The sequence below is a fragment of the Squalius cephalus genome (genome assembly GCF_949319135.1).
Source record: "Squalius cephalus genome assembly, chromosome: 1".
NCBI lineage: Eukaryota > Metazoa > Chordata > Actinopteri > Cypriniformes > Leuciscidae > Squalius > Squalius cephalus.
In genome coordinates this window covers 60,916,779-60,929,773 of record NC_137122.1, presented here as the reverse complement: position 1 = coordinate 60,929,773, position 12,995 = coordinate 60,916,779, and the positions used below count along the sequence as shown (strand labels likewise).

The 12,995-nt window shown below is 35.0% G+C and overlaps 1 protein-coding gene across 1 annotated transcript; it reads left to right on the top strand.

The window, feature by feature from the left end:
• The first annotated feature begins 2,043 nt into the window (after positions 1-2,043).
• LOC307173196 (proteasome subunit beta type-7-like) lies at positions 2,044-6,709 on the top strand. Its single transcript, XM_079896126.1, has 8 exons — positions 2,044-2,305; positions 2,562-2,655; positions 3,817-3,914; positions 4,028-4,168; positions 4,368-4,483; positions 4,562-4,620; positions 4,980-5,131; positions 6,330-6,709. The coding sequence occupies exons 1-8, from the start codon at positions 2,247-2,249 to the stop codon at positions 6,439-6,441; spliced, it is 831 nt and encodes a 276-aa protein (XP_079752252.1). The 5' UTR covers positions 2,044-2,246; the 3' UTR covers positions 6,442-6,709.
• The last annotated feature ends 6,286 nt before the right edge of the window (positions 6,710-12,995 follow it).

Sequence of the window (12,995 nt, the reverse complement as noted above, 5' to 3'; positions counted from 1 at the left end):
GACATAGGCGACCAATTAAGCTATTCAGTATAGTATAGTAAAGTAAAGATAAAATAAAAATGATCTTGTCCCCATGAAATAATCACCCAAACAGATTTCAATAACAAACAAAAATAATATATTACATTTTTCTGTCATTCATCTCCGTATATTAATTTCAAAGAAACAATCATCAGAGATGAAGAAGAACCCTGAACATTCTTTATTTTGTTAACTATTGGACATTTAGCCATTTTATTTTTTTTTAAGATGTTTTCAAAATATCCACAATGTATTTGTTAATGTATATATGTGTGTTTTATTTGTTGTGGCTCAGATGAGGGGTCATAAAAGAAATTATGAATGGAAGTGGATGTTTATGTTATTTCTGTGTCTTGTCTCTAAATAAGAAACACTTACAGTGACCCCATGTTGGCTCTTCTACCTGTTCTTCACATCGCTGGTCGCCCACAATGTGATATGTTGTCCCATTTAGAGCACTGGTAATCCGGATTTGGTAATCTTGAAAACTGTGTATCTGGATCAGGGTGATCCAGTCCAATGTTGCTTTGAAAAACCGGCATAAAAGTAAGACGGATTACCTGATCCTGAACAAGAAAAAATGGGATTTCCAAATCCGGATAATTTTGATCCAGATTAAATGTTTTGAACAACTGGCCCATAGTGATAATCTGATAGTTATTGTTACTCCTGTAACACACACTCTATACTAGTGGTCATTACTTTTCTTTTATATATAAGAGCTGCAATAGCCAAACACATTTAAGAAGAAAACCATATCTATTCTGAAATGGCAAAATCCAACCCAAGCATGAAATAACTCTGCCTACCAGTTAGATATCCTTTCAATATGTCTTTAATAAAAATAAAAAATCTTAATACTGGGATGAGCATTTCTTTAACTTTCTGTTATATTGTAGTGTGATGTTTCAGTTGTTGTCAATTATGTGTATTGGCTGCATTATTATATGCATACTTAAGGGATGATACAGTTAGGATATTGTTATATTACAGTTTTTCCCGATTGTTTACACACATTTTCTGAAAGCATGCCTCATATTCTCAGAACTCTACACACAAATCCAAACACACACACACAATGGGCAAAACCCCTCAATTCTCCTGCAAAATGAAACTTTACATTCAAAACAATGTTATTTCTTCTCAAATGACACACACAAACCATCATATGAATAGACTTTTATAAGAACCAGTTGAACACTGATGTGCTCAATGTAAAACACTATGATGAATGGAAAACACTTCTTCTCCATTCATCACAATGACTTAGGCCTTTTTTTTGTTCAGTGTTACACTTTCTACAGACAGTACATAAGTGTGTTGTTAAATATTTGAGAATATTGTTTTTATACTCAGAACACACAAATACACGGTAACAAATATATTTTATTTTTCCCACAAAAACAATGTACACAGTGTACATCCCAACCAACACAAAGTTGTACATACAGTGGTCTACATACAAAGCAACAGAAGAATTTACTGTATACAGTTACAGTAAAAAAAAAAAAAAAAAAAAAAATTCCAATGTTGGCATCCATTGCCCCATTGAAGAGCTCACCTGTGGCCCTTTCACGCTAAAGCTCTGATTGCTAATTGTAAAACTGTGTGACGGGTGTTTGCCCATGTGAAGAGTCAGTGTGTGTGTATCTGAATGGCAGTGTGTTCCTTGTGAAAACAAGAGATTTTCTGCATGAAAATTGTGCCAAAAGCAGAGAATTGTGTGTAGTGTTTTGAAAAAAGTGTGTTTTAGATCTGCAATCTGAGTGTAAAGCAGGAATTGTGCTTGTAGTTTAGCAGAATTGGCTCAGGGGGTTGGTGAATGAGTTACATGTTGTGGTCATTGTGTCTCAAGTACCAGAATTTGTGTGTAAACAATTGAGAAAAACTGTAAATTGGCCAGATTAAATAGATCAATAATAGAATAAAACTTTTTTACAAGAAAATAGACTTACCTATTTGTATGCACAAATAGGCCTAACCCCTAACCGTTCGGTTAGAGTAACTGCTTCATTCGACTGAATGGCCTAGAGAAGCGATCATGTGTCAGAAGTGAAAGTGAAAGAAGGAACTTCTGCAGTTTGGGGCGTTAAAAGTGCCGACGCACCGACTCTTTGTGTAAAGCTGAAGCGAGTAAACGTTCAAAAGCGGTGATCAGAAAGAGCTTTACCCAAAGCTGAGTGTTAGAGCTATACTTTACATATTATACAGTGTGCAGGTGAAAGATGCTGCACACATCGACAAAGACGCCGACCGGAGGATTCTCTTTTGAGAACACACGCAGGTGAGACATCTATAACAACATGATCAAGACGTAAACAATAAATAATATGATCAAGACATTACTACAATTTACATTGATTGCCAAGCGCTAATATGCTGACGAAGCCAAAACGATTGCAAAACATCAAAGTGTTTTGACACATGAATGAGTAAACATGGCCTACTCCTAAACAACATAATAGTAACAAAAAGTAGGCCTAACTTAATAATGCCATATTTTTTAATTGTATTGTATCTGTTTGTTTATTCATTTATAGAAATGCTGTTCTGGAAGCAAATTTATCAGAGAAGGGTTACAGTGCACCAAACGCCAGGAAGACTGGCACCACCATTGCCGGCCTGATATTCAAAGTCTGTTTTGACACCGCAAAAGCATGATTTGTGTTGTTAATTACTGATTAAATATTTATAATTTAAGTCTATGTTGTAATTCATTTCCATATCATTTAAGTCTATATTGTAATTCAAGTAATTGCAAATAAACTTAGCTATATTAAATTAATATGATGGTATGTAATATGTAAGGAATAATTGACTTAAGGCCGTTGAATTATTAGAAAAATAATGCACACCCGAGGTGGTAATGCGGTCGCGAAGCGGAGTGGCCGTTCACCTCGGGTGTGCATTATTTTTCTAATAATTCAACGGCCTTAAGTCAATTATTCCGCTTATACTACAGTTACCACACCTCGAAACATTGTTCAGATTATGTATTTCAAGACGTTTGTAAAGTTTTTGTCATTAAAACGCTCTTGTATGTAGGACTAATTTCTTACGCATCTAATCCAATTCCTCCGTTGCTAATTCCGCTGAACGCGCGTTTGGTTATTTTCAGTCATAAGTATCAAATTACATTCATAACCGGCCTTAAAGTGTGTCCCCGGCTTTATGCAGTTATTAGAGAGAGATGTTGGAATAATGAGACAGAAAAGCATGTGCGTCAGTATTATTATTTATTTATTAATTTAATTCGTTTTAATTAATTCGTTCATTCTTTTTTTTTTTTTTTTTCATTGACAGATGACAGTAGACTATAGCCAAATAAATTAAACACAAAGCCCTTTTAACAAGTGGGCCTATACATAATAATTTATTTATTATTATCTGCAATAAAAATCCGTACTGCAGGACTATCCATTTATTTAGCCTATATTCAGTTTAATTTTCTATTGATTATAATATAGACAGGACTATATACTTTATTTATTAAAATTAAACTGCATGTTTCTATTGATTGTGAAGCTAGACATTGAAAATTGCAGATCAAGCGCATGCGCTAAATGCTTTTTATTGTTATGAATTGTATCCTATTTTCCGTTATTACCGTTAACTACGCGAAGTGATATGGAGCTGTAATGCGGTCAAGACCTGCCTGGAACTACTTTAGCCATGCGTTTCCCTGAAAATAATGCACACCTTAGAACGTTCGTCAACCAATCAGAATCAAGCATTCAACGGCCCTGTAGTATAATTAGTTATAATAAACCAAAAAATAAATGGATTCTATTTTAGGATGGAGTGATTTTAGGTGCAGACACCAGAGCCACGGATGATATGGTCGTAGCTGATAAAAACTGCATGAAAATCCACTACATAGCTCCCAAAATCTAGTGAGTGAATCTTTTGGTTGCTCATCATCATAGTTCAAGTCTCTATCTAAACTAAATTTTATAGTGCCTGTTTTTATTGTTTTCTTTTTCTTTGGTTCTTCTTACCACAATAGCTGTTGTGGTGCAGGTGTTGCTGCTGATGCTGAGGTCACTACTCAGATGATGTCTTCAAATGTAGAACTGCATTCGCTGAGCACAGGACGACCTCCTCTTGTGGCCATGGTGACCCGACAGCTCAAACAGATGCTGTTCAGGTGAAAGTGTCATAGTCGTTCAATTTGATTTAAGTGATTAAGGCAAAGTGATTGATACATCAAAATACATCATTCTTTCTTTATTTAAGATATTGCTCACTAGTTAACTGATAATATTAGTTTATCTTAAAGAGCTATTTAAATATATATTATCCAGGTCCAGGACTAGGGCTGACTGTTTCCCATTTTTTTTTTGTAGGTATCAGGGGCACATTGGTTCTTCTCTAATTGTGGGAGGTGTGGATATTAACGGCCCACAGCTCTATAGCGTCTACCCTCATGGTTCCTATGATAAGCTTCCTTTCCTTACCATGGGTACTTTATCCCCTTTATTTGAATGAACACAATCAAACATGTTTTTTCTGCACTTATTTATCAAACTATATATTACAGGGTCTGGAGCAGCTGCTGCCATTTCTGTATTTGAAGATCGTTACAAGCCAAATATGGAGGTCAGACAACTGTTAAGACATTCTTATTGATATTTTCCAACATGGTATTGTATATGCTGTTATTGTAGTTACATTTGCATTTTAACTAGGGGTCTACGGACCCCTGAGGGCCCTTCAAAGGGGAAGTTGCTTGATGCTGGAGAACAGACCTCATTGGTCCCTGCAGAAGCTCAATGAATGAACCTCAATCATTCTCGTGTGTCAAGCAAGCATGTTTGATCTTACTTTTACCAAATTCAATCTGACATTTATTTTTACCCTCAATGTAATCTTTATTGTTGAATCCCACTTCCCAAACACACGTTCTGTATTTGTTCTTGTCAATTCCACACCTACATAAACGCTTGGGAAATGTAAAGCTAGAGGAAGGAAAGCAGCTGGTGAGAGATGCCATCACTGCAGGCATCTTCTGTGACCTTGGTTCTGGCAGCAATGTAGACCTATGTGTGATCACAGAGAAAGCTGTGGATTATCTGAGGGGATATGACCAGCCTGTTCAGAAAGGACTGAGGTAAGATGAATGTGGAAGTGTAATGTGGAAGAATGCAGTAACATTAATTCTTCAGCATTTTAAAATGAGAATTTGTTTCAATGTATCCATTTTCCTGGGTTTTCCAGAAAGCAGGGTTACTCCGAACTCTTGGTTGATTACATTTCTTACTCAGTTATCGGTTCCAAAACACGGCCAGAAGTAAGTTCAGTCAACTCAAGAATATGTTCACTGTGAACACACTCATACAGGAAGGTACATCCTAGTATAGAGCTCTGCAGTGATTATTATTTTTGTTGGCCAACCCAGAAGTTAGCATCACCCTGGTTCCCTCAACAAAAACTCAATAGGATGTTTTCATTGGCTTTTTTGTATTATTGCAGAAAATAAGCTCTGTGAAAAAAAAAAAAAAAAAGAAGATTCTTACACTTTTTGTTCATCATGATAATCTTCACAAATTAACAACTTTTAAATCTGAAGCCTATAAATACAATTGTCAGAAGGCTATAAACAAACTACACCACATCGCAGGACCTCAGCTTCACCATCACTAGCTTCCAACAAATTGACAACTTCCAACTAGCGAGTAGATGATTTTTCCAGTACAGTGTGATGACATTTAATGTCCCTGACAACCTTTGTAGTCCCATTCACAAAGCCACTTGTTAGCAACGCCTTTTTCAAGACAAGTAAAAACTTTTTAAAAAATTGCAATGATAACTCTAATCCCTAACCCTAGCCACAGACCTTATTTCTGGCAAAAAAAAAAAAAAAAAAAAAAAAACCTTTAAAAATCTATTGACTTCAGGACGGTCAGAACTCATTTCTGGGTTTTGGCCTACAAAATGTCATCCCTGCAGCACTCTCTCTCTATTCACTTACTTGTGAACTATTCTATGTCATTTTTTAGTAAACATAGGGCCGGATTTTTGGGGTTAAAAAAAACACTGTCAGGATTTATAAAGACAATAAATTTGTAGACATTTTTAATGAAACCGAATGTTAAGGTTTCATTATAATACTATATATTGCTATATATTTACTTGTATATATATTTACCACGTAAACTTATGCACGACCTGCTTTCTGGAATATACCCCTAATCAACTCTCATCCTGATCAATCCTCTTTTAATAACCTTCTGAGTTTACTGCACATATTTATTCATAAAATCTCTTAACATTCAAAAACATGTTCTCTCTTTCTTCTAAATCACCAGGGAGGGTACCTACAGATACAAGCCAGGCACTACTGCTGTGCTCACACAAACAGTTATTCCATTACCACTGGATGTTGTGGATGAATCTGTTCAAGTGATGGACACTGAATGAGAATATATTCGCAATTCTTTACACTCTTTCCTTCACTCTTTAGGAAATAAGGTATATGTGAATAGGTTTCCTTTCTGGATAAAAATGGAAAACTATATTTTTCATAATTTTAGAAGTAGCCATACGCTTTAGGATTTTCCATGTATTCAGTAATTTGCATTTGAGCTACTCAAGACTGTTTTGCAAAATGCATAATATTAAAAAGTGTGTTTCCTTACCTTTCCTTAACTCATCAGACATAAATAGTCCATTCAATAAAATTTAAGATTAAAAAATGAAAGATTGTCATTTTTGTTGTATTTTTTTTTTAAACGATCAAGCTAAATATTCATTTGTTGGATACAAAGGCAATATTAACCATAAATATTTGTATCGTCTTATAAGAGCTTTACAACCAGATATTTCAGCATGATGGGGAATTGATTACTACTACATTGTTCACAGCAAAGTGAGCAGACATATTTATACATATTTGTATTTATATATTTACAAACTCATGAAGAAACAAACTGCATGCCTTTTAAATATTTTAAGTTAGTGAAAGCATGAGAATTATTCTTGGTCACAATTGTTACGGTGGGGAACTATAAATCAGTCAGTTAAAAATGTATCAGTTGCTGAATAAGACCCATTATAAAGTTGCAATATTTTATTGTAAAAATATTGTACTTTTTTTCTAATAAAATGCAGTTATGTAAGAGCATCATAAATCAAGAATAAATATAAAAAGTATAATTTAATTTTTACATTGTTTTGTAATATACAAAGTTTGTGACACCACCTACATGTTTGTGTCCTGTGATCATGAAATGTATGATCAAGAGCAAAGAACCTACAATCACTATAGGACCAGTTTCTCAATACTGAGACCATTTGTTTTTTAAAATCTTTTCACACAGTGAGCACAACAGGCTAAACTGTGGATCATTTATCATTGCTTTAGCACAAAATGCATTCAATGGGAAGATCTTTCAAATTACATAAACTATTTTCTCATTAATGAACAGGCCAATTTGAATGTTTACATACTCTCTTTTCAAATCTGTTAAATCCTAACATAATACAAAAGTATAATACCATATTGAAAATATTCCAAATCTAAAAAAAATAAAGGCTATCAAAATTATTAGATGCAAACACTCATCATCATTTATACAAAAGGGGGAAACTGAGGACAAATTGTGTATACTGTAATATATGGACCATGAAATGTATCAAAGAAATTTTACAAAAGAAAACAGTGTTTGTTGGGTGAGAAACTTTGCGGGCCCTATCTTGCACCCAGCGCAATTGACTTTGTACACCGACGCATATCATTCCTATTTTGCACCCGACGCACAGCGGACTTTTATGGCAAGCCAAAGTATTCATAAACGCCCAATCAGGCGTCTGATTGCACACTCCAAAAGCGTGCATCCCCATACAATGTTACTTTTCTGTCTTTTACGGCCCTGACCAGAACGTCGGTCTCCTCGGATGTGAACCGCTCCTGGCGTGCGCCTGCATGGCAAATCTGTCGTTATAATAGCAATCCGCCATGGAACAAGCGCGCCTGCCCTTAAAGGGAATGTGAGATGTCGCTCTGGTTGGTTTATTTCACGTTACGCCAAAACCACACCTATGAATAATGAAGCTACTTCAGACCAACACATTTTAGTCATTTATCCCGCCGGTATAATAGCAACAGCACCCGATATCCACCCACAAAGTGTTTCTCGTTTGATACTTGCATTTCAGATCGTTAAAATAAGGCCCTGCTATAGTGTAATGGAAGAATGACTTGATTTGAGACGTGTTTTGATGGTTTTAGTGCATTTTGAAAGTTGGTTAGGAGAACTGTGTGCCATATGAAAACATAAATGACTTTAGGATAGAGTCCTAGCAATTGTAAATATGGCAGCTGCATTTGACACGTTTTAATTGCTTTCCTTTTTAGTGTTTTGAGACATATAATAAAGGGCAAACTGTGATTAAAACTGCTCATGTGGCTTTTTGTAAAATGTTCACATGAATTCAAGATCATCACTTTGATAGTTGACAATAGTGTCAAATATCATTTTACACCCTTCAACCTATTTTTTTCTCATGTAACTGGAGGAATTAAATGAGTTAAATAACATATCTATACACAAAGATCTCATAATGAAATATCTTATTGTGAGGATGCCTTTTCTAGTAGCCTGACTTAAAAGGGAGATTCGAAATTAACTAATTAACTAGTTGATTTCAAAGTTTTAGTTGTCTTTCCTTGCTTTCTACAAATAATTTTCCTAATTATATCATTGTTTATTATGAAACGCTCTTGACATGCTGATTAATAATGCTAAATTTTGAAGAAAAAAAAACATCTCGTCTAAACTTGTTTATTTAAAAAGGTCGGAGGCATTTGTATTACTAATTGGCTAATTGTATTTGCTGGACCGCCAGATGTAATGACAAGGTAGCGTTGTAATTAAGTCTCTCTGTCTGCTATTGATGACCCCTGATATGACTTCTGGAAGCATCTTACTCAGTACTTGTAGTCGTATAGGGTCTAACATAGGCCTAGATGTTGTTGATTTAGATGATTTAACAAGTTTACACCATTCTTCCACTTCTGTAGCAAAAAATTACTGGAATGTCCATTTTGTGTTCCATTTTCCGGACTGCTCTCTTGCTGTTTTTCCGGACTGCTCTCTTGCTGTTTTTCCGGACTGCTCTCTTGCTGTTTTTCCGGACTGCTCTCTTGCTGTTTTTCCGGACTGCTCTTTTGCTGTTTTTCCGGACTGCTCTCTTGCTGTTTTTCCGGACTGCTCTCTTGCTGTTTTTCCGGACTGCTCTCTATGATGCACCCAGAATACATTGCGGCATGAAGCATGTCACCATTGATGAGATTCATGCTGTGAATCTTGATGTCTGTTTGTGTCTAAACCTTGCAGGAGTTTAAAAGTGTTTTGTGTACAATGTGTTTTTAAACAGGAGCGCAAAAATTTTGGACAAGTTTTTTTATTTATTATTCAGTTTGTCTAGTTAAAACACTGCTGGATCTCATTTTAGTCACAGTCACAGAGTAACTAAAATCAATTATTCTCAAGAGATCAGCAAATAAGGCCACTCATGCGATGAGTATGACAGCTGTATCATCAACAAGAGGCCAACATCATTTGATCACGATTTCTCTTGCTGCTCTTGCTATAACAAACAGATACACCAGCCAGAGAAAAACTAATGTTAAAAAATCTAATTAAGAGCCCAACTAAAGCACTGATCTCCTTAATGGTGGTATCAAACCAACTATCATTTTCAATAAAACATCAACATCTAAACCTCTGCTAATTCTTAATAAGAACTTTTGTAGATGTATGACAGAAATAAGGTCAACCTGGTTAGTTATAAGTGAAGCTGGTAATGTTGTTTATAAAATTGTTTAATCCTCCTCGGTTGAGATCTTGAGAGATTTGTCTTTTTTTCTTCAGTTGATTTCATCTAAGGCTGTGGCTGGAAATCAGTTGTAGTTCTTGTGTTTCTCCTTTTTTTTTCTGGTCTGGGTGCCACATACCAAAAAGCTTTTTTTCTAAATCCAGTTCATGCAAGTGGAACTGAGAGGGTATAGAGGGAGAGTGGGGTACAACATTTTCACTAAACCTACTTGGGGTTCAGAGTATTTACTTTTTCCCTCATTCATTTCACACGTCTAGTAGGCTATAGTTATGTGGTTTTGTTTCATAATAGAGTTTATACTTTTTTTCTTGATTTACCCCCAAAAAATGGAAATGAAATGTGACAACATGCCCCATAGGTACATGAGGGGTAACATGAACATATGAAAGATTACAGTAACATGTTTTCTGATCTAAAAAAAAAAAAGATACAAAATAAACTAAAATATTTTCAATAAAATACAATTATTAACTTTTTCATATAAAATAATGGCAGTTTTTAATAATTAAATTGACAACAAACTAGGGATGGGTACCGAAACCCGGTATTAAACGGGCCCCGGTGCTGAATTTTGAAATACCGCTGGATCGATAAGCTCGGACGTTATCGGTTCTGCTGTCGGTACTGTAGAAATTGAGAAAGTGCTATTGCTATTAAGAAATTATTATCTTGCAAATTTAATCTCGCCAGCCACTTCTATATATAATAATATTGAACTATTTGACTGTGATGCATTTTTGCTAAAGAGAGAGAGAGAGAGAGCGATCACATTCACGTGGAGCGACGGCGCGCACAACAGCTTAATGAGTGATGATGAGGACAGAACTAAACATTCAAACGGTTAGGCTACACTTTAGATCTTTGATATTAAACTCATTTTATTTTAGATTTTATTTTAGATTTAGATTTTGGCTTCCAATGATTATAAAAAAGATATTTGATGTATAACCATTACAAACTAAAGCCGCATTCTCTCCAGCGCAGCTTCCTTCCCTTCACAGCGGTGCGCTGTCATTTCTCCCTAAAACCCAAACGTAACTTCAGAATCTGCATGATCGGTGATTGTTGTAAAATGTAGTCTATACTGTTGCTAAACTGCGGGACACGTTTGATAATAAAAGGCTATTAAAAGTACAAAAATTGAGCAATAGACGCTGTTCCAAATGCGCTCCGAAACACACCGCAACGAGACAAGCAACGTATATTTTGGGCTTCATGTGCGCATCTAAACGATCAAATATACACAAAAATATGTCAAAATGGCCGTCTTGGAGATTCACTTAAACAGTTTATTCACTTAAATACAGTTTATGTCTTAAATGAGCGTAAATAGTTGGGAGAAAATATTGGCTTAATGATTAGATCTGCATTTGGTCTTAAAGAGGCAGCAGTCTAATAAACCTGCAGACGATTGCTCCATTAATGTGAATCAAACAACAAAAGGCAAAGAGAAAATCAGTCGCAGCTCTTGAATGAATAATTTTGGCTTTTATAAGCTTTAACCTATCTATGATAAACTATGCAGTGTTATTTTACATCTGACTTTATTAGATGTCTTTTTAGCCCATATTACTCATGAACAGTAATGTCAGACATTACTGAAATTAAAGCACTGGGTATATAATTTGTATATTTGTTTTATTGTATACTTTTTTTTTGCACAAAAGCACAAAAGCCTGCACCCTTCTGCATAACATGCATGTTTTATTTGTTTTGTTAAAGCATTGCTTTTTCTTTTGTTATAGATATTTATTTTACATTTCAAAATTTAAAGCAATATTAATTATGTTCTAAATTATTTTTTTCCTTTTTTTTAATATAATAAAAAGAACCGATAAGAATACCGTTAAAGTACCGGATCAATAAGGAGTATCGGTAAGAGTAATACCGTTAAAACCTTAACGATACCCATCCCTACAACAAACACACACTGTTAACCCTTGCTGTAAAAAAAGGACAATATCATAACATTTTCCATTAAAACAGTAATATACCGTAGAAAACAAAACTAGCCTACAGGAATATACTGTGAATTAACAGCGCTCAAAATCGACACTCAGAGGCTGTTTTCACAATCACACCCTATACCCTCATTCACTATTCCCTACATTAGTTCACTAATATAGTCCACTTGAATGAAAAGAAGTGAGTGAATTGAGACACTGATGAACACCTGATAAGCAGAATCACTGAAGGACAGAGAAACAAGAACAGAAAAAAGAGAAACACAGAAACTACAACTGACTTCCAGCAACACTGAGTGTGAAACCAGTTTACAAACCAGTTTACGATTATTTCTTTCATACATGTACAAAAGTTCTTGTATAGAATTAACAGAGATTGAGTTAATAATAAAATTTGTTGTCACCATGATGGAGATCAGTATTTGCTTTAGTTGGTCTCTTGTCCCTGGACTTCTTACCATTCATCTCTCTCTGACTGCTGTAACAGTGAGTTTATAAAGCGCATTTGTTATGGCAAGAAAAAGTCAAGAGGAAGATGATTAGTTATTTTTGGCTTTTGGGATAATTTAACATTCGTCCTGGACATGTCTGAATTTCAGAACTTTCCTGTATATATTCTTTTGAATTTATGGGTATTTCATGTTTAGCATATTTATCTGTGAATCTACAACATGAAATCAACATTTCTGTAATCAGGTCTTCTGAAGAATATCATAATCATATAGTGCATTAAAACATGTTTAACTCCTGCTTGACTCAGACACACACAGACATCAACAATCAGCACATGAATCTCAACAATGGTGACAATCAAAAGTTTCATGTCGCAGTGCATGCTGGATTCCACGATAATATAAAACTCCCAGCATGCACTGCTGCATGAATAATAAAAAAAATATTGCCACCATTGTTGAGATTCATGTGCTAAATTGTGATATCTCTGTGTTTCTAAAAGAAGGTGTAGCTCTGTTTCTTTTTGGTTTATGCATGATGTGTTAAAAAAATAAGTTCATTGTAATTTATTGCTGTGGTTTCCCAGTGGTGCTAATGTAACACTTTTGATTGAGGATTAAACTCTGAATGAATAGGAATGAATTCCTTAGTGAATGAACAGGCAATATGATGATTTTATCAACATAATCACCATCATTCATAAACTGTGTGTGTGCA